This window comes from Budorcas taxicolor, chromosome 7 (genome assembly GCF_023091745.1).
Source record: "Budorcas taxicolor isolate Tak-1 chromosome 7, Takin1.1, whole genome shotgun sequence".
NCBI classification, from domain to species: Eukaryota; Metazoa; Chordata; class Mammalia; order Artiodactyla; family Bovidae; genus Budorcas; species Budorcas taxicolor.
In genome coordinates this window covers 45,664,209-45,691,270 of record NC_068916.1, presented here as the reverse complement: position 1 = coordinate 45,691,270, position 27,062 = coordinate 45,664,209, and the positions used below count along the sequence as shown (strand labels likewise).

Here is a 27,062-nt window from a genome sequence, read left to right as displayed (position 1 = left end):
GACAAATACCAGACTGGAAGCAGTGAGATTCTATTTCTTAGGCTCCAAAATCACCGCGGATGATGATTGTAGCCGTGAAATTAAAAGATGCTTGATCCTTGGAACAAAAGCTATGATAAACCTAGGCAGTATATTAAAAAGCAGAGATATCACTATGTGACAAAGGTCCATATTGCCAAAGCTATGTTTTTTTCAGTAGTCATGTATGGATGTGAGAGTTGGACTATAAAGGCAGCTGAACATTGAAGAATAGATGCTTTAGAATTGTGGTGCTTGAGAAGACGCTTGGAAGTCCTCTGGACTGCATGGAAGATCAAACCAGTCAATCCTAAATGAAATCAACCCTGAATATTCATTGGAAGGACAGATACTAAAGCTGAAGCTTCAAAACTTTGGCCATCTGATGTGAAGAGCCGATTCCTTAGAAAAGACACTGATGCTGGGAAAGACTGAAGGCAAAACAAAGGGGCAGCAGAGGATGAAATGGTTAGATAGCATCACCAACTCAGTGGACATAAATCTGAGCAAACCCCAGGAGATAGGGAAGGACAGAGGAGCCTGGCATGCAAATCCATCCCATGGGGTCGCAGAGTCGAACACGACTTAGCAACTGAACAACATCAACCAGAGTTTCCTCTCAAACCTTCCCACTGTAGGTGGCTCAAGGGGTTCTGACTTTGATGCTGAATTTCACCTCTGGTAGTTTTGGGAAGCTCCATCATCCACTCTGAACCCCAGGGAATGACAGCTGTGAGAAGCAAATCAAGTAAGCCCAGCCCCAGTGCATCCTGAGCACTCACTATATTCCTTGGGACACCTTGGGACACCCAGGGACCACTCACTATTTCACTGACCCACCCTCTCCCACTCCCCAATGCAACAGAGCCTCACACCAGCCAGCACAGAAAACATTGCTTTATTAACTGCGTTTGCCAACACACGAGGATTGCAGAGGGGGTCCTGAAGCCACAGGCTCCAGTGAGGGTTAGGCTCTGGAAACCCCCATGAGTGAGCAGGACAGGATGGGACTGGGAGCTACATGGGGGCAGGACCACAGAATCATGCAGGGCACGCGGGCACTGGCCACCCCGAGGCAGCCATACATTCTATTGCTCGTTAAGGGTAGCGAACATGGACAATGTACAAAAAGGAGAAATAGGTTTTTGCGTTAATGAAAAATACATTTTTTTTCTACAAAGGAATCTTTCCTAATACAAGAAAATAAATATTGCAACATAAGCCAAAAATAATTTAAAATTGCTCTTTTCAATATATTTTCAATATTTCTCTTGTATATTAACAAATGGCACATCAACTTTCTTTGAAACAAAGACAGAAGGTGTCTCCTCCTGTGACATTCATATCCTCCTCCCACCCCGAGCCGATGTGGAGCACAGAGTGTTGTGCGTCTGAGGGACAAGGTGGCAGGAAGTGCCTTAAAGAACAACCAAAGGTCCTGGACTCCAGCCCTGGCTCTTTGGCCAATGTGGCCAGCTGGGCCGGGGCCATGGGAAGTGGCCTCCCCAAGGGCCTTGTTACAGGCATCCAGACCATTCTGCAGAGCTTGGGGTATGGGCAGAGAGGTTGGCCACATCTGGCAGTAAGCAAGGAATGCCAAGTCCAGCTGCTGCCAATGTCTGTCAGAACTGGGCATGTGATTCTCTAGAAACTGCCCTGGCAAGTCCCACTGTGTGCCCATACGTGACACACAGACACACATGCACATGGACACACAAGACGTGCCCTGGCACAAACTCACACATCCACAGCCCAACACCCACGTTTGGAAACCTGGGTGGCTTCTCCAAGGAACCTGAGACCTTCACACTGCAAATGTTCACACACTGTCACCAAGTCAGAGCTCATTTAATAAAATAAACCCTTCTAACCTTTCTTCTCTGCGTTTGTTCTAAAATACATTTATGATCCATAAAAATACTTTCCTTGCACATTATCCTTTCTCACTGTGAGAAGGGGGAAGGAGGTGGGCAGCAGGGACCAGGAGAGTGGTAAAGACCGCCGGGCTAACTTCCAGAGCAGCTTATGCCTCCAGTAAGTGTCTGCAGATACGGTTGCGTGAAAGACGCACCTCAGCCTCTAGGCTGGAAAAGGCCTCCTGCCACCTCCCCAGCTTCCCATCCTGACCTCAAAGGCAGCAAAGCCACCTGTACGGTGGATGGGAAGCTGCAGAGTGAAGGGGCTGTGCTGGCAGCAGGAAGGCCAGCGGTGAGGGCCAGTGTCCTTGTCTTCTTTGCAGCCTGGCGGGCGTCCCAGTAGCGGACAGCTGGCTGGCAGACAAAGCTCTTGGGTCTGGCCTGACAGGCCCTGGGCAGCCAGCCTTAGAGGCACCCAGACTCCGTGCAGGACACGGGACCCCAGGGATAATTCAATTCAAAGCAAGAGCCAACTGAGAAGTGGGTTGAAATCTAGAGGCCAGCTTGAGTAGAGGCCCTCTGCTGGTCTCCTGGCCTAGCCCACCCAGTCCAGACTCTGACCAGACCTACCACCTGCCTGCCCTGGTCCTACGCCCTACCTCGCCCCCAGAGAGCCCAGACCCTGCCTCAGGATGGATGAAGGGTAAGCAGGCTAGTGCTGAGTCTACTGGACCTGAGCACCCCACCTCCCGGCAGAGTTTGGTTGTTCTTTAAAGCTGGTCCCTTTGCTTCCTGTGAGGTCAGACCAGGCAATCCAGCACAGACAAGGTTGTTACCCGAGGTGACCCGAAGCACGGGGAAGGAAGAAGATCTGTTCAAAGGCAGTAAACAGAGAATGGGGTTAGGACGCTGCTGCTGACGCTGCACTGGCCACTACTACCAAGGCGCCAGGCAGACCAAACTCTACACAGTAGCTCATGCCATCCCAACGCCCAGAGTCCTCAAAGCCCACTCTGAGTCTGCTCCGACTGGACACATCTGTCCAGCCCTTTAAACTTAGTCATTATCTTTGTTTCCTGTTTTGATAAAACTCACATGAAACTCAGTGTCCATGACCACGCCACTGCCGTACCTTGAAAGTCTTGAGTCGGGGATGGGTGCTCAGCCTGCTCCCCATCCCACTGATTTGCGCTTCGTGTTATGTGAAGGGGATCCCCATGGTGAGACTTTTGCCACGCTGGTTTCACCGTCAGTCTCCTCGTGTGGAGTTTTAGGGTTCAGGAGAGCTCACAGTGGGCCCAGGATCCAAAATCCAACACCAGCAGCAGCAGAACAGCATCCTTGTCTGAGAGCTTGGGCTCACCTCCTTGGGTGTGTGCAACGAACATGCTTCTACACTTGGTTGCTAAAGAACTCCATTTTTAAAAAAAGTCCAAGTGACAAGTTGTCAGGTCCTGGCTGTGCTGTATTATGGTCAAAATATTCTTTGGCATCCACAGAATGATTCGACTGATTCACTGGACTTTTGCAAGGTTCTTGTTGGAGAAGTTCTGGCTTTACCAGTGGCAGAAGTGACCCAGGAGTAAGTCATAAAAGAAAAAAAAAAAATGTTTTCACTGAATTCCTTTTTGTTTTTCATTTGTTCCCTGAGCTATCACCCTGGGGCCACTCCACTGAAACTCTTCAGAGCTACTACCTGGGACTTAGAGGGTGGAGCGGAGAAGGCAGGATGGTGACGGTGGGGAGGGAGGGGCTGGAAGGGCACAGTTGGGGAAGGGGGTTAAGGCTCAGAGGGGAAGAGGAACCAGGAAGATCCAGCAAGACTTCAAACAGCCCCGGAAGGCCATCACTAACCCATCCTGGGCCCCGGGATCCCACTGCTTGTTGGAAGGAGTTGTTTCCAAAAGGAAACCAAGGAAGAAGCTCATCACTTAGCAGGAAACTTGAAAAGGCAAACGGTCTGGTCTGGTCAGCTGTCTGGGAGTGATCAGACCTCGGCCGAGACTGGCCCCGAAGGAAGGAAAGAAGGAAGTTGGAGTCCCAGAGCGATTCTCTGTAGTGGGCAAGGCTGAGCCCCACGCCCCTGACCGGGCACTGGCCCTCCCTCGCAGCCCTCCGCCGGCACTGGCGGCTGGCTGGCTGGGAGTCCCCTGAGAAAATGGCACAGCTCAGGAAGGGCTCTGGGAAACCCTCCCCAGAGCCGCCGAGCTGGGCGCTGGCAGGGGCAGAGCAGCAGGGGAGTGGAGGGTCGCAGGGTGGGCGGGCAGGCCTCAGATGATGTGGGTTGACCAGGAACAGCTGTGGTTCCCTTGGAACCAGCAGGCCCTCTTCGCCCCCTCAGTGCTTTCTCGTATAAGCTCATTGTGCTTGTGACAGTGAGTAGACTCTGGCTGGGTATCACTTATTATACTTCCTTGGGGATCAGTGAAGTGCAGCAGGACCCCCCCGCCCCCCGATTGACCCCAGTGGGATTTGGGAGCAAGGCGGGGCAGGCCCTGGGCTGGCCCATCTGCCATAATAATGCCCAAACGACAGTCTGTGTCACCCAGTGGCAGCGGGCGGGAGTCCTGAGCTCTTCATCACCTTGCCTACATGTAGCCAGGAGCCCAGCAGTACTGTGTGGCCCAGGTGGGGACGCTGCCATGGCCGTGATGGTGAACAGGACCAGGGCTGGTCCTTGTGGCCAGAGCCGTGGAAGGAATCCTAACGTCCTAGGCCAGCACAGAGAAAAGACAATAGTGTGGAATTCGAAACTCTTTTTATATTAAAAATAAAACCACATCAGAGTGGCAGCCTCAAGGGTCTGAGACACTCAGCGGAGATTGGAAATGGCAGTTGTCACTGGGCTGAGGCCTCATGGGGGGACCAGGACAGGGGAAGGGGTGACTTAGGAGGCCAGTACCCCCATGCGGACCACCTCCTCAGCCCCTGCTTCCCGGGGACCCCGCTGCACCCCACTGTCCTCAGCCTCCACATCTGAGTCGCTCATCTCCCCATCAGAGAAGTAGCCATCAGTCTCAGTGTCAAAGTGTAGGCTGACCTTTGGCCTCTCGGCCACAGCAGAAGGCGGTCCCGTCCCGGCATCAGGCCTGGCACCTGGCGATCTCCGGTTTCCCTTGCTCTCACGGGGCAGCCGGAGCCGGCCTGAGGGCTTGGGACTTGCTGTAGGGCCAGGCACTTGGACATTAGAGTCGGCAGCCGTTGGGGCTGCCTCCTCCGGGGTCTCGGGGGCCAGTGGTGGGGGGCTCTCAGGAGCTGCTGGGATGGGACAGTCCCCAGCTGTAGGACTGGACGGCAGGTGAGAAGGTGTTCGCCGTGGTGGCTTCCTGGCAGGTGGCCCCTGACCCCCTTTGCTGCTGCCAGTATCCTGGCCCCAGGGCTTCTTGGGGGGTTTGTCTGGAGTCGTCCGTGAACCGGGCCCATCCTGTGGTGGTTTCTTCTTAGCAGGCAGGCGGGTGCGGCCACGGGCCTTCCTGGCAGGGTCGCCAGGTCGCAGCGAGGGGTCCCGCATGAAGCTCAGCAGTGTCTCCTCATCCTGCAACAGCTCCTCGGACAGCAACCCCGGGGCGGGGTCTTCGCGGTGCCCATTGTTGAGCGACCACTCACTCATGGCCATGTTCTCTGCGGTGATCTGCACTGACTGCGCCAGCCAGCTGTTGAAGAAGGTGCCATCGATGGGGAACGAGGTAGACAGGCCTGACCAAGGGGAGGAAAGAGGCAGGTGAGATGCCAGCAGGTGTGTGTCCCACCGTCCTTCCAGAAGCCCTCTCCCACCCTGCCCTGCACACCATCGCGGACCTTCCTCCCTCTTTCCCTCTATGCTAGACCCGGCCGAGTTAACCTGTTCTGTCCATCCCACCTGCAAACACGGAACACCCTTCTCCCCAGATAGATGTCCTGCTCCTGGGGACTGTCTTCATTGTTTGAGGAGCAGAGTACAAAGTGAAAATGTGGGCTCCCTATTCAAAAATTATTAAGAATTTCAAAGTGGCTACAGTAGAGCATTAAACCAAGCGAGGGCCCACCCAGCCCTGCTCACCACCCTGCACAGCATCATCCTGGGAGCATAAGGAATAAGGGGCCCCCTGGTCACCAGGGGGCGCTGGGTTTTCATAAGTGTCACTTTCCACAGCTTCCAAAGCAAGGACTTGGATAAGGGTGTCTGTCAGGGCCAGCTCCAGTTATGGGCTCTCCTTCCTTTACTGAGATCTTGGGAGGCGGCCGCTGACGTTCCCATTAGATACCAAGTTGAATCCTTCCTGAGACCGAGGCAAATAAAAGATGACCTGGGGCTTCGGTGCTAGAGGTGAGGTGGGGCTTCCATGCTAGAGGTGACCTGGGGCTTCCTTGCTAGAGACGAGGTGGGGCTTCCATGCTAGTGGTGAGGTGCTCCTCTAGAGCACGCCCCTTCCCTGAGGAGTGCTCTGGAGGAAGCATGTGACATCCTGGGAGACAAAGCCCAAGTCCAGGAGCACCTCTAGGGACACCAGGCTTAATGGGGCAGCAGTCAAGAGGTCTGTGACAGACAGCTGTGACAGTGAGATGGGCTGGGCAAAGACCACTCCTGTGGGGGTCTCTGGTGGCTCCCAGAAAGTTTGCAGGGGATGAAGGGAGGGCCTACTTGAGGACATTCTGGCAGAGGGGGACAGGGACAGAGAATTATGGCAGGCCCTCACCCCACAGCATGACACAGGGTTCCTTGAAGGGCCAGGATGTCTAGAGGCTCCTGAGTTCTTGGGCCTAGCCTCTAGTCTACGAGAGGAACCCTTGGGAGGTCAGCTAGGGCTCCAAAACCCCAGTCTCCTCTATACCTGGAAGGTGGGAGTGCCTGGGCATGGAAGGGCCTGCCGACCCCTCCTGGCCTCCCACTCTGCAGCAAGGATGCTGGTGGTTCCCATGGCCTTTTGCGGGGAGCTGCAAGTGCAGTGATGGTATGAGTCTGGCTGTGTGCACCAGGCCACTCACCAAGCTGCCCCAGGACTGAGTCGGACCCTGCCTTCACTTTCTCTTTCTTCTCGGGGCTGCCCTTGGGGCCCTCTCGGCCTTTTCTTTTTGAGTCGCTCTTCTTGCCCTTTGTTTTCCTCCCAGACCGCTCTGCATCAGGGAAAGAGAGAGCAGGAGGAAGATGGTTATCCCAAGCAGGCCAGACAGAACCAAGACCCCTGTGTGGAATCCCAGGAGAGCCCCATCACTTAGTGTCTCGCCTTCTGGGTCACCTCCCCTGCACCTCTGCGGCCCCAGTCCAGAGCCATGTGGGACCCGGGATAACTGTGGCTCCAGTGAGTCAGGGAATAGCTGATGTGGGAAAGGGGATAAGAGTCCCTGAGGGGCTTGGTGCGGGGCTCAGCGACACGACGAGGGGGAAGACCACTCTATAGGACCTGCACTGCAGTTTGACCTCTACGGACTACAGATCCCAGGACAGAGTCCTGGTGGGCAGGAAGGCTGGCTGGAGGTGAGTGGATAGGACAGGGCCTCATGGGCTAGGCCACAGAGGTGAAGGTGGATAGGTCACTGAGGGGCCAACAGCCTAGGGTTCCCTTCCTGACACAGAGGTCAGCCCCCTGCCTTGCTCTCATGGTCTGCTCTGAGGTCAGACAGTTGACGGAAGACTCGGGGTACACACCTGCCCCTCATACCCTTCTAGTCCAGGACCACACGGGTCTGCGGAGTCACAGAACAAAACACAGCAGGGGAGAGACATGCTGTGGTGGGGAGCTGCCAGGAGTCTCCTCCTAACGTCTCAGCCAGAGGCTGGCGGGCTTCCTGAGTAAGCACCTAAGAGAAGGTTGAGGAGTATGGGCTCAACTCCAGGACTCTGTCTAGCTCTGCTGTTCTCTCCAGGTGTAACCTCGGGCCAGGCCTCAGTCTTCTCACCTATCACATGGGACAGCGCCTAGATACTTGGAGGGAGGCTTCCCAAGTCCCCCACCACACTCGCTGTGGCCTGAGCTCCTCCCAAGGGCATAGACCTTACACAGCTCATTTGCTGACTCTGGTGGTGGTCCAGCCACTCTCCTCTCTCTGTTCCAGGCCTAGCCTGACCCACAGGCTCTACCTGCAGTGGCAGCCTCTGGCTTAAAAATCTCTCCATCCACCTATTTTTACTGCATGGAATTCAACATCAGAGCACCATCTTCTGCACTAAGCATTGCCCTCCTGAATATGTTAACACTCCACAAAGGGCCCTGTTGTTTGGCAACACCCACAACTAACAAGACAGACCACTCTCAGAGCTCCTTTAACCTTTGATTTCCAGATCTGTTAAACGCATGTGATGGTAAAAGCCTAAGAAAGAGGAAGAAAAAAACCTATTGGCACAGGGCCTCAGTCCTATCAGATGGGGTCAGAGAGGAGGAGCACATAGGTCCTCTTCCACCCCTGGGGCAGTTGCCTTCTTCAGAACCAACACACAGGCACACAGGGGTTCAGGGAAGCTTGCCAGCTTGGTCCCTTCCTGCCCTGGAACCAGCACAGAGCTGCTGAGACTTCTGGTTTGCACCTGTTCACATGCAATTCACTCCTAAACCACAATGGGCCCCACACTGCCTGAGAGTCCCGTGAACCAGAAAGCTCCCTGAGGGTAGGCCTGATGCCCACATCACATCTTTGCTCCTTGCCTGCCAACACACACCTATGACCCTGGGAGGCCCCTGCCTTGGCCCACTACCTAGGTACACAGGGTAAGGGTGAGGTCAGTGGCCCCTGACCCCATACACATGCCCCACCAGGCTCTGAAGACACACAGCTCCCTGGAACCCAGCCCCCTCGAGGGTGTGCTTACGAGAGGTGGCCAGCGGCAGGCAGGGGAAGCGCCTACCTCGACACAGATCCTGTTCGATAAGTTTCATCTGCAGGTGGAATATCTGCTCCTGGAGCTTGCAGATGGCATGTTTCGTTCTCTCGCGCCTTGTCACCATGTAGCACAGATTTCTAACCTGAGGAAACACAAGAGAGATTTTCCACCTTACTCATGGGTAATCACCTCAACCTCCCAACTCTGGGGGGCCATTCTGCCTAACCTGCCCAGGACACCTGGGAATCAATACCCAGGCCCCGAATGCATGCTCAGTCCTGAGCTGAAATTCTCTGATCTAAAACACAGGGCCAAGCACAGTCTTGGCCCCAGGGCCTGCAGTGAAGCCAGTGTGGGCAGGGAGTGCATTTGCAGAGGTCAGGCTGGCAGCTCTGCCTTCCTTCCCCAGGCCTGCACTTCCTGGCTGAGTCATGCCATCGCCCAAGGCCCTTCCAACATGACTGCTCTCCCTTGTATGTAAATCCCCCAAGGCTTGTCACGGCCTGACAAGGTCACCAAGTCCATCCTTCAGCCTCCTGTCCAAGGCTTCTTGTACATCAACGAAACTCTTCAGCCACTAGCACCTGGGCAAAAACCACCTCCTATCCTTAGCCACAAATGACCAGTACATGAGAGCGCCCCAGCAGAAGAGCTCTGAGTAGAGAGGCGGTCCTGATGCACTGGAGTCCAGCCTGCAGCTGGCCCTTGTCCACTTGCTGCACTGGCCCTGAGCCAGGTCCACAGCTGCTCTGCTCCAGGCCCCATGTGCACTCAACCGTGTTCACTCTGCCAGAGACAGAACCCCTTCTGGGGAAGGGCAGGGCCGCTCAGACTACTTTAGGCCAGCTAGGAAGAGCCTCTTGGGGCCTGGGACACTATCTTGCTTGGCCCATGGGACAGGGCCCACCCTGCAGCCGGCCTGGAAGCACCTGAAGAATGTTGCTTCCTGTCCACCTGGCACCTTGACCCCGTGCGCCATCCCTCATTGGCTGTTCTCAGTGTACACCATCTCTCTGGGACCGAGTCCAGGCCTCCTTCCCATCAGGACACCACCTTGCTCTGGCACTGTCTTCAGATCGGGTCACAACCTCCAGCAAAAGTGACAGCTGGCCACCGGAATCCTGGGTGCCACCAGGTTCTACCTCCTGCTGGGTTCCGTGTTCAAGGCTGGGTTCAGTGTTCATAGCCTTAAGCTGCCTGGGCATGACCTGAGGGTTCCAGAGCCCCTGCCTCTTGTTGTGACCATGACTTCTCCCACCCTGGAGTAGCCATGATCAGACCTCCCTGCTGGTACAGGCCTCCTCCTCCTCTGCTCCCTGAGCCTAGCTGTGAAAGAGATGCCAGAACACCTGCGCCAGGCTAGCAGGCTCTGGCTGGGTTCTCACCATCACCACAGCCCAGACTGAATACCAGGCTCTCCTGTGGTCAGCACCTCCCCAAGGAGCAGCCACCTGGCCCCGCCTGTGAGCCCTTGCTCCAGCACACTGGCACCATCTGACTTCTTCACAAATCCTGGACTCCCTAGGACCTCCCTCCAGCCAACCTCCTCCTACACGTCCCTAGGCACAGGCTTGTGCTGGTCCCTGGGGTCAGCTGCGAGAGGTGCCATCAGAGTCCCCTTCTTCTGAGGGCTTGCTGCTCAGCAGGGCAGAGAGATGCTGACCAAGTACTGACACAGGCAACCCTGATCCAGACTTGCGGGTGATGAGAAGGCTCCCTGGAGAAAGGGGAAGACAGGCAGGACCTCATCCTTCAGGTCCTGGCTCCAGGGTCACCTCCAGGAGGCTTCCTGTCCATCACATCTAAGCAACTCAATCTCATTCTCCTCATATTCTGGTCTATTTCCTTCCCAGCAGTCATGTGGCTGAGCACGCACAGGGACAGTGGGGATAAAGGCAGCTGGGTGGATGCATGGCTACTTTGTGGGCCTGAAAACAAACTAGTCAATATATCTAGCCTAAAACCAGATCAGGACTACTTCCTATTTAAATACAGATGTAGTTTTCTTTCTTTTTCTTGACTTCTAGAAACATTAGAGCGAGGTTTCTCAAGGCAGGCCGGAATGAATTCCTGGAGAAGATTACCCCCCAAATCCCTGGGGTGGCTGGTTAAAAGCACAGATTCCCAGGCTTGGGGGAGTATCAAATTCTCTGGGGGTGGGGCCCTCAAATATATATTTTTCATAGCACCACAGCATCTGAGAACTATTGCCAAGCTCCAAAGCAAGCTGCATGGGCTACTGAGTTTGACAGCTTAGCATGTATAGGAAGATAATATTCTAGTGGGTTTTGTTTTTTTTTTTGGTCCTATTAGAAATTTTGATTATGTATGCTTTACAATCGGAGAAGGCACTGGCACCCCACTCCAGTACTCTTGCCTGGAAAATCCCATGGACGGCGGAGCCTGGTAGGCTGCAGTCCATGGAGTTGCTGAGAGTTGGACACGACTCAGTGACTTCACTTTCACTTTTCACTTTCATGCATTGGAGAAGGAAATGGCAACCAGTGTTCTTGCCTGGAGAATCCGAGGGACGGCGGAGCCTGGTGGGCTGCCGTCTCTGGGGTTGCACAGAGTTGGACATGACTGAAGCGACTTAGCAGCAGCATGCTTTACAATATAGCATGGTAGATGTGAATGAGATATTAAACATACAATATATTGGAGGTAAATGCTCAATTTTTTTCATGATAAGGGTACATACACTACATAATCAGTAATGTCTGGAGACTTTTGCTATAGAAGATTCTGTGAGAATCCGAACACATTGCTACCCCTTACTCCCAGTTCACTATGGAATCATCAACTCCTCTAATTTTTCCTGAGACTCTCGATAATATGGCTACATGTAACTAAATGCTGTAAAATTCCTCTTCCGTGATGGCTTTTGGGGAAAAGTACTGCAACCATCTTAGAAGCCAACCCAGGCTATTAGACTCCTTACATTGTCTTTTTCTGATTATAAATATAAAACAAAAAACAAACAACCTAATCAATAAGTGGGCAGAACTAAACAGATGTTTCTCCAAAGAAGACATACAGACGGCCAACAAACACACGAAAAGACACTCATCATCACGAATCAGTACAGAAACACACATCACAACTACAGTGAGATGTCACTTTACACCAGTCAGAATGGCCACCATCAGAAAATCTACAGACTATAAGTGCTGGCGAGGGTGTGCAGAAAAGGGAACTCTCTTATACTGTCGGTGGGAATGTGAATTGGTGTAGCCACTATGGAGAAAAGAGTATGGAGGTTTCTTAGAAAACTAAAAATGGAACTACCATGTGATCCAACAATCCCACTCCTGGGCATACCCAGAGAAAACCATAATTCAAAAGACACACGCACCCCAGTATTCACTGCAGCACTATTTACAACGGCCAGGACATGGCAACAACCTAAATGTCCATCAGCAGAGGAATGGGTAAAGAAGATGTGATGCATATACACAGTGGAATACTACTCAACCATGAAAAGGAACAAAACTGTGTCATTTGCCAAGATGTGGACGGGCCCAAAGACTGTCACACAGAGTGCAGTAAATCAGGAAAAGAAAAACAAATATTGTATATTAAAGCAGATATGTGGAATCTAGAAAAATGACAGAGATGTTCTTAGAGACACAGACGTAGAGAGCAAACGTATGGACACCAGAGGGGAAAGTTGGGAGAGTGCAATGAACGGGGAGATTGGGACTGACCTACATATACCAGTATGCATAAAGAAGATAGTGAGAAGCTACTGTACGGTGCAGAGAGCTCTGCTTGGTGCTCTGTGGTGACCTAAATGAGAAGGAAATCCAAACAAGAGGGGATACAGGTATATGCATGGCCGATTCACTCTGCTGTACTGCAGAAATTGACACAGCAGTATAAAGCAACTACACACCAATTTTTAAAGAAAATGATAAACATCAAAGAGCCTAAAAGTGAATCAAGTAGAAAAGTCCTCCAAAACTAGAGCAGGGATCAGTAATAAAAGTAGGTTTTATGATAGTTTTTTTTTTTTCCTCCTTGGCCATGCCATGCAATCTTAGTTCCCCAACCAGGGATCAAACATGTGCCCTCCGCAGTGGAAGTGCAGAGTCCTAACTGCTGGACCACCAGGGAATCCCCTTGATAAAGTTGTTTTGATAACAGCAGATTTGACAGAGAGAGTCTGGACGTGGGCTAAGGAGGGCAGGAGGCAGGGAGGACTCTCAGCCGGTTACCTTAAGCTAGGACGGACCAGTGTAGGGGCATTCATGGAGCCTAGGGAGGCTACAGGAGGAGCGGAGCATACTGGGCATGAGCTGCTGGAGCTTGGGAGGCAGGTGCGGGATGAACCCAGCCTCCTGATGGGGCGGAAAGCTGCAGAGCAGAGGCACAATGAGAGGAAAAGCCTGGTGCAGTGAATGATCGCAGGGATCAAGGAACACTCAGAGAGGGGCAGCAGGGCTGGATTATCGGGGATGGGGAGTCTGGTCAGAGCATCCACAGGAGAAGTATCTCAGACCAAGGGCGTGTTTACCTGTGGCGACCACTGCTGAGAAGGCTGGAGGATAAGGGTGGAGAAGTGGGAGAGATGGAGGCTGCTGGCAGCCCTGGTGGAAGGTTTTAGAATATGGTAGTGGCAGGGGTCTGGCCTGCCACTACGGTAGATATAAATGAGGTATTAAAAATACAATATATTGGAAGTAAATTGCTTCAAGGAAGCTCCAAGAGTGAGAAGCAAAGAAGTAAGAACAGTGAGGGATGGCAGAAAAGGAAAGATGGGGACGAGGGTAGAGAAACCGATGATTAGAGGGATGCGGGGGAGGGAGGACTCGCTTTTGAAGATGGGAGAAAGTAAAATGGATTCAAACACTGGTGCAATCCTGGAGACAGAAGGGGATGAAGAAAAAATAGAAACTCCTGTACTGTGCAGTGTGGGCTGGAAAGAGATTCCAGTGTGGGGCAGGAAGAGGAGGACATGAGAGGAAAGGGCAGAGAACGGGTCCAGAGGGCACTAGTGGGCAAAGGTTCTGGTCTGAGGAACAGAGGATGAGGTCTGCTAAGAGAAGGGGGAGTCCTGAGGGAGTAGGGGCAAGGGTGGGAACAGGTGGTGGAAGGAGAGCCCAGAATGCTGCTAGCTAATGCTTTCATCAAGGCTGGCTGGCAGGCACCTTGGGGTGCTCACCCACTCACTGCTATAAGATCCCTGCTGGTTGGCAGAGTGGCTCCTACTGGGTGAGGCTCTGCCCAGCATGTGGCCTTTGCACAGGCACAAGGGACTGGCAGTGAGCTACTGCCACAGGGCAGGAGTGAGGAAAGCAGGAGACAGTGGAGAAGGAACTGAGTAGGGAGAACAGGGGGCTTGGAGATCTGGGGCTACAGATCAGAAGCAGGTGGAGCAGGTGAGAGGGCTTGAGTGGGTAGAGGGGGTAATGGGGTGGGAAAGTCCCAGAACTGGGAGCCGTGGGCTTGAGAAGCTAGAGGCTGGAGGCTACAGCTGCCCACTCAGCTTTAGTAGGAGGTCAAAGAGACACAACCCAGGCACTGAAGATAGTAATGGTGTGTGACAATTGACAAGGAAACACACAGAGTGTGGGGGAGGCAGGACCAAGTCTCCTGGGGAGAGCTATGGACACGGAAGCCAGGGGGAGTTCCTACATGTCTATCCTCTGGGGCCAGTGTCTGAGAGCTGCTCCTGCCCTCTCGACTCTCCTCAGGCCAGGTAAAACCTTTAATAAGCTCCTGGTAATCAGGTCCAGAGCCACGGGCAGGAAGTGAGCCCTGTGTAGCCCACACTGCCAGCCTGGTTGCTAGGGGACACCAGCCAGTGTTTGTCAGGTTGATCGCTGCTCATCAGTGCTGCGATTTTTTTTTTTCTGTCAGCTGTGAACAACTCTGAGAGGCTGCGGTAGCCAGGCCTTCCTGTGCTGCCTGCCAGGGCCGAGGCCTAAGGCTGAAATTTGAGGAAAGCACATCGTCTAGGCTAAGCATAAAATGGGATTTCATGCTGGTGGCACCATGACCCCGGCTCCTGCTTCTCTCAGCAAAAGTCTTGCCTGGCCTTGGGAGGCAAATCAGTTGAGGAGGACCCAGGATTCCTGGGCCATAGCCCTGGGCCTGCCCTTTCAGTCCTCCCTGGAGCCCACCTTCCGAGCAGCCCATCAGCTAGGAGTCAGAATGCAACAATAATCACCACTGACAAGGGAGGGTGGTGTGCTAAGCCCTGTCCCTGCCAAATTTCCCATGATTCAGGGTCAGCTATTCCCATTTCACAGACAAGGAAACTGAAACTTGGAGAAGCAGAAAGTGAAACTCAGAAGGCACAGAGCTGGGCAGTGCTGGAACTGGATGCAAACCCAGGCTCCCCACAGTCTCAGTCTCAACTCCTCCCCTGAATCCCTGATGGGTCCAGCCCAAGCTGGCTCGGTGCCCAGGGACAGGCTGGATACTCTTGACTGTTGGCACGGGGCCACGGTCAGAGACGGAGCCTGCTGGACAGGCCACCGACGGTCATGGGTCTTTGCAGAAAGCCTCCCCCGTGGCACAGTTCTCGGCCTGCTTCACTCACTCAAGTCACCAACGCGTGGCCGTGAAAGGTTCTGAGGCTGGATCGGAGTGGGGGTCAACGGAGCACACGGCTGCCTAACTTCCTCTCCTCAGCCTGCCAGGGCTGTGTACTCAGCTGCTTCCCTTCAGCCTGGCTTGGAGGCTGCTGGAGAAGCAGGGGCCCTCCCAAGCCCTCAGAAGCTGAACAGACCGCAAGGCTGGCCCTGCCTCCTCCTCCTGGGGGCAGAGTGGACTGACTCACACCTGACCTGGGAGGGCTCTGTGCCCCAACCAGAGAGGTCTGTGAGGTGGGTGTCCCACAGCTGCCTCAGCATTCTAGCCGGTGACACCCTTAGCCCCTGGCCTCACCTGCACCAGCTCACAATGGGCCCGAGAGGCTGGGGGGCTGAGGAGGGAATACTTTTGCCCAAGAGGAGTACAGAACAGAGAATAAGCCAACAACTCTCTGATGAGCCCCTCCCCTCTTCAGCTCCAAATTCAGCTCAACTCTAGAAAACACATGTTCCTCCAAGGCTCTCTATAGCCCCACTGCTCATCAGGGATGGCACCACAAACTTCTCAGCTCCTCCAGAATGATGGTTCAATAGGTGGGCCCGTCCCCTGACCTCCTCACGCAGTCCAGCCAGGGTCAGACACATGCTGAGCAGCAGAGATCAGGGAGGTCAGACATGATGTGTCGTTTGGAAACAGGAGGACTAAAAGCAGGGTGTGTGTACTACAGACCCTGGGGGTGGAGACCCTGGGGGTGGCCTGAGGCCAAGTGTGGAAGCAGCTTTGGTCTCAGAAGGATCTGTCCCTGAGGGCCTGCCGCATGGGGCAGGAGGCTGGGCGGCCCGGAAGTGGTGACTGCAATGTAGGTGGCCTTGCTCTCTGTCCCGGTTGACACTGTGGACAGGTGATCATTTCCCTGCCCCCTACCTTCTGGTTGCAGGCTGGCTTCCAGGCAGTAAGCTTCCTCCCTTCCAGGCCAAAAGGGCCATTTCCGTTTGACCAGGCCTCAGAGCAGATGCATATGGGGGTGAAGGAAGGTAGAGAAGCTGGGTCTAGATTCAGAGCCTCCACCTCACTGCCCCTTACCCCAGTACTCAGCAAATGCTGAGTAGCTCTAACCATTTTACGGCCTTGCCAACTGAGACACATCTGAGCAAAGTAGCTGCCTTAAGTCACACGAAGCCCCCAGAATGCTTCCACCCCTACTGCTTCCTAGTATGGAAGTGTGTGTGTGTGTGTGTGTGTGTGTGTGTGTCTGTGTGTGTGTGTGTATGTGTCTGTGTGTCTGTGTGTGTGTGTGTTTGTGTGTGTGTGTGTGTGTGTGTGTGTCCATGGAGGACGCCCTGACATGACCCCTCATGCTCCAGAACCCTAGAAATGAATGTCCCAGAGAGGAGAGGAGAGGCCAGAACAGCACCTGGGGTTCAGAGGACTCGATCAGGGACCTGAAACACCCTGCTTTATGCTCAGGTTGCCTCCACCTCAGGGGTGGGACTCAATCTGGAGGGACTTTAGCTGGAGGAGTTGGGGAGGGGTGTCAAACAGCCAAGTTTGAGGGCACACAACACAGAAGGCAGGACCCTCTCCCGGTTCTCTGGGAGGAGGAGGAGGGATTAGAGGCTTTGCGGGGGCCTCTGTGCTCTAGGAAAGCAAGTCTCACTGGCCCCGGGTCTCCACAGCCCAGCCTAAAACCATGAAGTCTGCACACCTGCCTTGTCTCACTCAGCCCCCAAAGCTGTGTGCCTGGACCAAGGCAAGATCCCTGCCACCCTGCGCACAGCTGAGGGGTTCTGGCCAACCCACTCACTCTATCTGGGCCCCATGATGCCACCTCCAGGGTGAGTGTTTGGAATCTGCACCCGCAGCAGGACAGTCCCTGCTTAAAATCTTTCTGCAACTTCGTCCAGAAACACCCATCCCCACAGGCTGTTGCCTCATGCCCTGGGCCTCTGCTCACATGGCTCCCTCAGTCCAGCACCCCAGGAGCTGCATTCACAGCTGTCTTCCCTGCTTTGGCAGCACACACTGATTATACTGATTTATCTCTCTTGTGATGCCCCATGCCTCCCTGGCCTGACTCTAAGCAAAGCTCCTGTGTTGGGACCAGGCCGGGCCCACAGAGACAGCTAGGAGTCAGATGCCTAGATCCTCTCCCAGCTCTGGAGTCTCCCAGCCTCACAGTTGTGGCAGGCCCTCACCCTTGATCAGACATGCAAAAGGGTTGGGACAAGAGGGACTTAGAGAGCCCAGAGCTGGATCCTCCCCTGTTCTGCAAACTCTCAGTTATCCCAACCTGTCCAAGATCCGGAGGCCCTCAGCGCCTTGGCCAGAGCTCACGGTTTGAAAGCTGGTGAGCCACAGCTGCTCCAGGGCAGCGAGGGAGGGGCGGAAAGGCCTCCTGGGACACCCACCAGGCAGGCGGGCGGGCGGGGAGCGGCAGGGGGACTCACTCTCTCCAGGTCCTGCCGCAGGTGCGTGAAGAGCTTCAGTCGGCGGTAGAGGACGTCCTGCTCCTGCTGGGCCAGGTTGTCCACCTCGTCCGTCTTGGGCGTCAGCAGCGGCTGGTTGGAGTTGGCTTTCCTCTTCAGCTTCCAGTACTGGTAGATGAAGTCCACCAGTGCCTCGGCCAGGTCCAGGCGCTCGGCCACCTCGGCTGGCTCTACCAGCTCATAGAAGTCTTCCTCTAGCTGCTGCAGCCGCTGCTTGCGAAGGGTCACCTTTTCCAGGTCCTCGCTAGCTGGGCTGGGCTCCACAGGCTCGGATGGAGCCTCACTCCGTGGGCCCCCATCACTGTGCTCCTGGCAAAACGACTTGAACTTGACCTCATCGTTGTCTGCTAAGATAGTCCTCATTTCCAGGCTGTGGTCAAAGGCGCATGTGACGTGGAATGCCGTGACGCAGGAAGGCATGGAACACTGGAGGGAGACGAAGGGCAGCGTGAGGTATGAAGGGAGCCACGGTGGGAGGGAAGAAGGATGAAGGGGCTTCCCTCAGGGTGACGCTGGGAAGGTAGCATGCTGGTGAGACCCTAAACAAAACGGCTGCCAACATCCTGCAGGGTGTCGGGGGGAGCCATGCAAGAGGGCAGGGGAGCTCTGGGGGGGCTGAAAAGGCAATGGGGCACAGCGTCTTAAGCCCTAGGGAAATCAACAGTCAGGGGACTGACAGCCTCTCTGGGGATGAGCTGCACTTCTGTGTGGACAAATGACTTCGGAATCTGAGACGTCAAGAGAGAGAGGCTGTTGATGGGTCCCTACCGCCACTACTCCTGCAGCGTTATCTAAGATGGGGAGTTGTGCCCCTCCTTTGTCCTCTGGGAAGCGGGGCTAGAGTTGGGCCCCTTCCTTCCTCTCTCGTCCAGGCAAGTATGGCCAACTCACGGCCTTAGTTGCCTGGGATGATGGCTGTGGGCAGCTGACAAGTGTCTCAGCGACAGCCCACCAAAATATTAGTGGGGCCCTTTATGCCGCACTCACAAGCCATTCTCAGAATCTTACAAACGGTCGAGGCACGTTCAGTATTTGCAGTGAGCACTGTTCCTGGAGACATGAGAGAAAGAAAGGCTGGCCCTTCCACCTCCCAGCCTATAGACCAGAAGCATCAGTATCACACAAGAACTTGCTAGAAATAGGCAAATGCTCAGCCCCACCTCCGATCTACAGATTCAGAACCTCTGAGGGTAGGAACAGCAGTCTGTGTTTTAACAAGTCCTCTGGGTCATACTGAGGCACCCTAGAACTTGGGAGCGGTTACTGTTAACAAACTAGCGCAGCCCTGCCCTGTGTAGGGAGAGCCAGTCAGCTTAGCTAAAAGTAAAGTTTAATTTCTATTCCTCTCACATGTCCAGCTGACACAGGAAGTAAGGTCAACGTCTTTATGAAGCCCCAAAACATTTGCTGTTGGGAAAGCCAGAGTCCCTGGTACTATAATGGGGTGGTGAGCCTGGCTCCTCAGGCCTTTACCCCATGCCCAGTGATACTATGGATAGAGGAAGGTCCAGCAGATGGGGAGCTGACTGTGGTCCCCATCGCAGGCCCAACAGTGGTTGTGCCTGCAGCCTCGCGGGGCAGGCGGAGGGTGGCGGCAGTGGCCTGCTGTACAGGCTGTCCCGGACACGCCCCGTGGCGTAGCTGTAGCAGGCTCCTGAGTGGGTTCCCAGGCAGCAGCGCGGTGGAGGGGCCGTGTACCTGGATGCACGTGCCCGTGCACTCCTTGCAGAGGCTGCAGGACAGAGCCCAGCGGCTGGCTGGGATATGCGAGATCTTGGTGATGGGCTCCATCTTCTCGGGGCACCCGATGCTGACCTGGGCAGGACACAGGGAGCTGCGTCAGGCCTCTCAGACTTAGCCGGCCTCCAGGGCTTACCCAAAGAGAGGACTGTCTGCTGAAACAGGCGGTGGGCCGACAGGGCAGTGGGAGAGTCCCAAGTCCTATCTCCTGTCCCAAGGGGACCACTGACAAGCGTTAGTGTGTGCTCTCTGGTGGCTAGGCTTAAACAGTGACTGGGAGAGCATACGTCAGTGTGTGTGAGGCTGACTGAGTATACGAGTGCCCGTGACTGTGTGGGTCTCAAGACAGAGATGCTTCATGTGCAGGTGAGTATGTGTGCAAGGTCCCCTTCTCTTTTGTACCTCAGGCCTTTGTTAACAGCATCTTCAGAGTTATTAGAACTGGTACTCATTTTACTTATGTTTCTGGGTGGCAACTATAGGTCCCCACAGCAGAATCTCTTCTTGGGGACTTCCAGGGCTTTCCTGGCCACGGGGGATGTGCCTTTGTTCAGCCCCTCCCAGGGGGACAGGCCTATAACCACTCCCATCTCCTGGGCACAGCCCACCCCTCAGCCCCAGAGGCAGAGCCATGCCTGAGGATAGGAAAAGGGTCCCTGCCCAGAGATCCTGAACCAAAGAACCCCAAAGGTAGGTCCTGGTTGCTTCTCTGTGTCTCTGCTGTGCCTCACCCAGGATATACTCAGAGGTCGTCCCAGCCTTCCAGCTGCTGATGTGGGAGCAAGTGACTGCTGCTGACATAACCACTAAGATCACAGAAGCCTGCAAGGTGGGACCCAGCAAGGACTTTCAGACTGCAAGCCCAGGAAAGAGAGGGGCCACCTGCTGACCGGGCCACCTGGCTTGCTTCTGGGCACAGGCAGCATTGGAGTGGGGCCTCATTCTGGCTCAGGGCACACAGCAGGGGAAGGGCTGAAACGTCAGCAAATGTCAGCATTTCACACGTCAAATAAGATGGGAGCCCAAGGCCTCTGCTAACTCACTGTGGGCCCAGCCCATCACCCGCGGCCCCTCCCCTCCATCCCAGCCAGTCTTACTACTCAGTTTTAACCAGGCTCCCCATCTGATTTCCTTTTGGGTCATTTGGCTCACTTTTAAACAAGTGCTTGACTTTGCTTGGGACCACTGTCTAGATCTGGGTAAACCTACAACCTGCTCTCCCCTAGAATCAGCTGCCTGACTTCTGTCCAGCTCGCACACCTACCACCTGCATTCCCCAGTGGCTCAAAATCCCATTTTCCCATGTAAACCACGACCAAGTTCTGCCTAAGTCCAAGGGTAAAGTTCCCTGTGGGCTGCTGCCTGAATTCTTCCCAGGCTGGACGTCTGAGATCTGCCATTTCATGTAGCCCATCACCTTCTGTTCCCAGTGCTCTGCCATCTGGGCTCTGAGTTCTGTTCAGACCCACTTTCCCATGGCTGGGCCCCAGGGCCACCCCACCCCCACCTCTGCCCACCTCAGGAATCCACAGGGCGCAGCTGACGTGCACCCACTTGGTCCCACTTCTAGTGGGCTTCAAGGCTCCTCCTCGCTTCGGGCAGAGCAGGCACTTTGGCTGGACACCCAGAGCACATGTCCGGCATAGCCAGCTGCCCGTGGGCACCTTGAGGATCCCATAGCATGCCTGGGGAGAGAGCAGGGAGGACACAGGTCAGAGGTAGTGGCCAAGGAGCGTCTGCAATGTGCATTCAGCTGCAAACAGTCCTAGCCCCAGCCCATACTGGGAGCTACAGAGTGACACTGCTACTCAGCCCCACCGAAGACCTGAGGGACTGTAACGCAAAGGCTCCAAGGAAGCTCTGTGCAGGCACTGTGCACTGAAATTTCACCATTTCACAGTCCTCTGTGAAAGGGCTCAGCTCTGCCCTCTGCTGGGAGGACAGTCACTTCAGCAGAGGTTTCTAATCCAGGATGGATTTCAGGGGCATCCATGAACTCCCTTAAACTGAATACAAATTTGGGTATGTATGCTGCCCTCGGACAAGGCCCAGAGCTTTCGTCTTTTTTCACAGGGATCTGTGGTCAGGGATCCTTCTGGTCATGCCTAGGGATTATGGACCTAAGAGCTGCCGGGTATAAGGGATGTGAACAGGGTGAATGGGGAAAGTGGTGTACCACCTACCCACCTGCCACCCAGGAGAAGCCCCTCTGAACTCCCCAGGCACTATTCCAGCAAAAGTGGCTGAGGGAAGGCCTCAAAGTCAGGGCGAGAGTGGGTCCACTGAGTTCTAGTCAATTCTTCTACATCTTCCATGAACTAGGCCCAGAGATGCCCCAGACCTACAGCCTTGGGGCTCAAGATCAACAGGGCAGCCTAGTCAGGCCGTACCTGGCTCATAATACTAATAATGTTAACAAATATGAACAGCCCTTACTGTACGATTCTAAACCAAATGACTCAGAGTAAGGAACTTAATCCTCAAAACGACTTACTTTTATTTATACTTGAGGAAACAGCAGCACAGAGAGGTCAAGAAACCGACCCCAAATCACACAGCTTGCAAAGGGCAGAGCCATGATTTGAAACCAGGTGGCCTGGCTCCAGGCTGTGCTCTCCATCACTACACTGTGCTGCCTCGTTGTAAGCTGAGGAGCAGAGGAGGACGGGGTAGGACGGTCCGTGGGCAGAGTCTGAGGGAGGCTGGCGGCAAAGGACAGGAAGACCATCCAACAGGCATTACTCAAATCTGGCTGAGGGGGCTAAACCCTGGCACCGTGGGCACTCGCACCCTTCCCTTCTCCCCACTTGCCCTCCTTAGGGGCCTGTGCCCACAGCGCTGCAACACCCCCACAGCCAGGGTGAGCGGTCAGGCGGGGGCCTGCCAGCACCACACAGCAGCGGCTGTGGGGGCCGCCCACCTGGTGCACGCAGACATTGCACTTGTCGCAGAAGACCATCTCGTTGCCATCTTCGCCCTCGGGAGAGCGGCACACGTCACAGACGACATCCTCGTCGTACTCGATGCCCAGCCCCTCCTGCGTCTCGATGGCCCGCGCCATGTTCTGGTGGCACAGCGTCTCCAGCTCCTCCAGCACGCGCTCGAGTGTCAGTTCGTCCAGCCCCGGCCTCTCTGTGAGGAGAGCAGGGTGGGGCGTCAGAGCCCAGCCTCTCGGGGCAGGTGTACAGGAGCGTTTCTACCTACACACCGTGTTTACTGCCTCCGGCCCCAGTTCCATCATCTGAAAACCGACTGAGTTGGACCATGCAAAGGCCCAGGGACCTGGTATGGTACTGAACTTCAGACCCTGCTTGTGACCACACACACACGCTTGTGTACACACAGATGCTATGGGGGTGTCTGTCTCTGGGATGCAGCCGCCACCATGGGGAACCCACTGCCTGAGCTGTGTGTATGGGGGGCACCTGAGAAGGTGGCTGAATGCAGCAGAGCTGGCTTTTCCTGGGACGTGGTGGGCCTTCAGCCAGAAGGCCCATACCTGCTGACCCCAGCCCCAGGCGTCACATACCTGCTGACCCCAGCCCCAGGCGTCACATACCTGCTGACCCCAGCCCCAGGCGTCACATACCTGCTGACCCCAGCCCCATGCGCCACATACCTGCTGACCCCAGCCCCAGGCGTCACATACCTGCTGACCCCAGCCCCAGGCGCCACACTAGACTTCTAGGTGCTCACTCACTCTTCATGAAACAGTCAGACTTATTAAGTGTGTGGGTGCATGCTCAGTCATATAATGCTCCCCCAAACCCTGCAAATGACATGCTATTACGGCCTCCATCTGACAACTAAAGAAACTGAACCACAGTAATCAGCATAGCAGGGACTTTCCCTCAGATCTGTGCAGTGCCAAAGCCCAGCAGTGGCCACTGCCATTCTGAGAGCGAGGATGGTTTAGAAGAAAACCCTGTGGCCTGCCCCCGTCCCATTCTCACCTGGCAGGTCACCTACCCATCTCCTTGAGCTCCGAGTTGATGAGTTCCAGCCAGTAGGCGTCAATCTCGTCCAAGTCATAGCGGCTGCCCCCTGGCCAATCAGGCTGGGAGCCCTCACCAAGTTCAGAGCCACTAGGGGAAACCTGGGTAGGGGGGCCTTCCAACGGCGGAAGAATCCTAAGAATTCAAGAGAAGGTATGAGGGGAGTGAGCCCTCAGCCTGCTACTCTTGCTGGATCTGAGGGCCACCCCCAGGGAGTTGGCCAACTTGGATGAGGGGCTAGCAGTAAAGTGAGGTGTGAGACTTTGATGCCAAGCAGAGCCTGCCTCCTTCCAGTCCCTCCTCCCATCTGCCCACCCAGCAGAGGCTGTAGGAGGTCATTCCCCTTGCCATCCTGGGCAATGCCCACTTTGGCACAAGTTGGATAGGGCTGGCTGGCCCCCAGGTCCTTCTGCATACCCTTTCAAAGCTGGGGAAAGGCCCCCAGAAGCCCCAGCCCTTCCTCCACCAGTAGGCTCAGGGACCCGAGGCCAGGGCTCCTCTGGGGTGAAGAGGACGCACCTGCTACAGTCCCAGGGTCACACTTCAAGTCAGCCCTCTCTCAGGCCATGGCTCTGCCTTGGAGACAGCTTGCAAGGGTCCTGGCTACAGGGCAAGGTCTCCAAGCCCAGCTCCACCACTTAATGTGTGACTCTGGGTAAGCCACTTAGCTCCTCTGCGCCCCAGAAAATGGACCAATGATAACAGCACCTAGCTTCCACAGCTGGCATGAGGATTAAATGGATGAACACGTGTGGAGCTCTTAGAACTGTGCATGGCATGTAGTAAGCACTACACTAGAGTGAGCGTGTATTTTAAGACCTCTGGATATCACTTCGCTCCTTCTGAAATGGAATATGAGGGTTTTCTGCCTTGGGAGGGCACGGCTTCCTCTCTTGGCTCAGCTGTGTGCTGCCCCTCAGTTCCTAGTGCCAGTTCAGAATGCCAGCTCTTCCCACCCCCTACCAGTTGCCATGGTTATTGCTGTGGAGCCTGGCTTCCATCTGGCCAGGCTTGCCAGCACTGCGAGGCCCCTTACTTGCCCGAGAGGCCTCCTGGGGTCGAAGGCAGGGCTGCCAGGGGCTGTGACTCAGCGCAGACTGGGGAGGGGAAGGCAGAGACATGGCACAGCTATGGGGAGGGCACTGGGGCTTCAGGAAGAACCCCGGGTGTCGGCAAGAGAGCAGGTAGGATGAAGGGCGGGGGGGGGTGCAGAATAGCCTCCAGGCAGGAGGGAGGTCCAGAGGAGACTGAGGGAGGCAAGGATACAAGGGAGGGGGCTTAGAGTCACCTTCTGCCACACAAGATGCCCAGATTAAGGAAGGCCCTGCTGCTGCTGCTAGGTCGCTTCAGTCGTGTCCGACTCTGCGTGACCCCATGGACTGCAGCCCACCAGGCTCCCCCGTCCCGGGGTTCTCCAGGCAAGAACACTGGAGTGGGTTACCATTTCCTTCTCCAATGCATGAAAGTGAAAAGTGAGACTGAATTCACTCAGTCGTGTCCGAATCTTAGCAACCCCATAGACTGCAGCCTACCAGGCTCCTCCGTCCATGGGATTTTCCAGGCAAGAGTACTGGAGTGGGGTGCCATTGCCTTCTCCAAGGAAGGCCCTAGGCAACAATAATGACATGATGCCCACCCCCAACCCCTAGACCATTTCAACTAGAAGCAATAGTATTTGCTTTGCAGGACTCTGAGTCCTACAAAGTTCTGCCTTTCCTTGGGAGGCTCTTACTTAAATTAACACATTCTTTCAAAAACACTGTAATTTTGCCACGACCCTGCTTTGTTTGTGTCCCCAGCCTATGCTCAGCTGGGGTTTGGGATAGCCCGAGAGCCCACCACCTAATGGCATAACTACCCACACTGTGTGCTCAGGATATACCTGGCTAGACCTCTTGGGGCCAAGATCACATTCCTTTCTCCGGGAAGCTGGGTTAAAAGGCTATCAACAGAAAAGGCATTTCCTGTGCTTTCTGGGGTGCTCATCTTCACCTGTCTGGCCTCTTCTGGCTCTGACTATGGAGGAAGCTCTCTATCAAGGGTGGTTTGACGTCACCCTCAGTCAAGGCCTCAGTCTTGGCTGCAGCCAGTAGAACCGAAGTCAGCAGGGAGGAGACAGGTGGCTGGGCTGGGATCTGGGGGAGGAGGTGGCGGGGGGTATCGTGGGAGGCTCTCACTCCAGAAGACCAGATAGAAAACAGAGGCTGGTTTTGCCCTGGGCTGTCTCTTTCAGCCACCCCGAAGAACAGTGCAGGCCCTCCTTCAGTTCATGATCTGACAGTGAGGGGTTCTCATTATCCAGAGAAGTTTAGGACCATGAGGCGGGTAGACCTGCTCAGGGCCAGGGAGGACTGGGCAAGAAGAAAGGGACGGAGGGGACCAGGGAGGCAGTGGGGGAGGGCAGAGTCAGCAAGCCAGGGTGACTAGGGCACGAGACTCTCTCTGGGCCACACAGAGGCAACCCAGGGCCTGTTCCTGTGGCCTGTGACTTCCTGGCCCAGCCCACAAGGCCCTGGCGGTCATGCAGGGAATTCCCCAGAATTTCCCAACTTCCTCCTCTATAAAATGGGGACAGCAGTGTGCCTTTTAGAGAGCTGATATGATAATTAGATGAGAAGATGAGCTTAAGGCTTAGTACAGCAAGTTCTCAGGAACAGAGCTCCTGTAACAGTTCTGACCACGGCGCCTGCTGTGTTGGCTTCCAGGTGAGAGCTGTGCAGGGAAAGGTGGCCCGGCAGGTGGAGGTGCCAGGCTGCAAGAAGAAAGGGAGAGATGGGGCCCAGAGATATCTCCGTGGGAGCATCCCTCCCCTTCCAGTCTTATTCTCTCCAAAGAGCAGGGACAGGCCAGGAGCGCCTGGCTCTTGTCAGCCTAGACCTGTGTGTATGTAGGGAATGTACCTAGTAGGGCCAGAGCTGTGTGAACACATGCTTCCGTCGTGATGTCAACAGATAAGACACCGACTGAAGCCAAGTTACTTGTGTGGCGGCATCTACAATTAATTACCCAGGCCAGCAGATGTTTCTGAACCACCTGACATCGACATGAGGACAGAGGACAAACCGCTGGGCCAAGCCTAATCAGGACTCGCCCTTCTCCGCCCAGCTGATGGCCTACCCCTCTGCCTTGTTACATGTGAATTCTCAACTAATCCTCACCACTACACTATCAGGCATATACTGTTATTAGATCGATTTTATGGAGAAGGAAACAGGTTCAAAGAGGTCAGTTACAGTTCTTTGGTCCGTAGAGCGGACAGGGTGAAGCTGGCTGGGAGACTGACCCACGTTTTTGGCCCTGGGCAGAGGACATGTAGAATAAAGTCTTTCTCCAAACTCCATATATACTCTCGTCTAGAGAGGCCTGGAGCGTCCCTGATTCTCAGAGGGCCGAAGATAAGAGCCCTTGCGAGCCCAGGACAATAAGCACTGCCCAATTCCCAATCCTCACTGGGCACCAAGTGAGGCTTAGTGTGTGCTTCGCCTCTGTAATCCCATGCCTAGCACAGGCCTGGCACCAGGCAGGCACTGGGTGTCTGTGAGCCCATCATAGGTGTGGCTGCCAGGGAAGCATCAGTGCCAATGTCAAGGGAGTTGACAGTTGAAATCTTTCCCTTAGACCCTGGCAAACT

General features: G+C 54.8%; 1 protein-coding gene across 6 annotated transcripts in view; it reads right to left on the bottom strand.

Annotated features, from left to right (window-relative positions):
- Nucleotides 1–961: 961 nt before the first annotated feature.
- The window catches only part of JADE2 (jade family PHD finger 2), a 50,442-nt gene continuing 24,341 nt past the window's right edge, over nucleotides 962–27,062 (bottom strand). For 2 of the 6 annotated variants that reach the window (XM_052643063.1, XM_052643062.1), the window contains 9 exons: nucleotides 23,406–23,566; nucleotides 22,357–22,568; nucleotides 20,954–21,121; nucleotides 19,395–19,511; nucleotides 17,658–18,122; nucleotides 8,695–8,812; nucleotides 6,840–6,968; nucleotides 4,915–5,570; nucleotides 962–3,428 (listed from right to left, as the gene is read on the bottom strand). In XM_052643063.1, the coding sequence (XP_052499023.1) occupies nucleotides 3,267–3,428; nucleotides 4,915–5,570; nucleotides 6,840–6,968; nucleotides 8,695–8,812; nucleotides 17,658–18,122; nucleotides 19,395–19,511; nucleotides 20,954–21,121; nucleotides 22,357–22,568; nucleotides 23,406–23,566 (2,188 nt within the window). In that variant the 3' untranslated portion in view covers nucleotides 962–3,266. Of the gene's footprint in view, nucleotides 5,571–6,839; nucleotides 6,969–8,694; nucleotides 8,813–17,657; nucleotides 18,123–19,394; nucleotides 19,512–20,953; nucleotides 21,122–22,356; nucleotides 22,569–23,405; nucleotides 23,567–27,062 lie in introns of all 6 variants that reach the window. The other 4 variants (XR_008199688.1, XM_052643065.1, XM_052643064.1 and 1 more) reach the window with 4 other exon arrangements.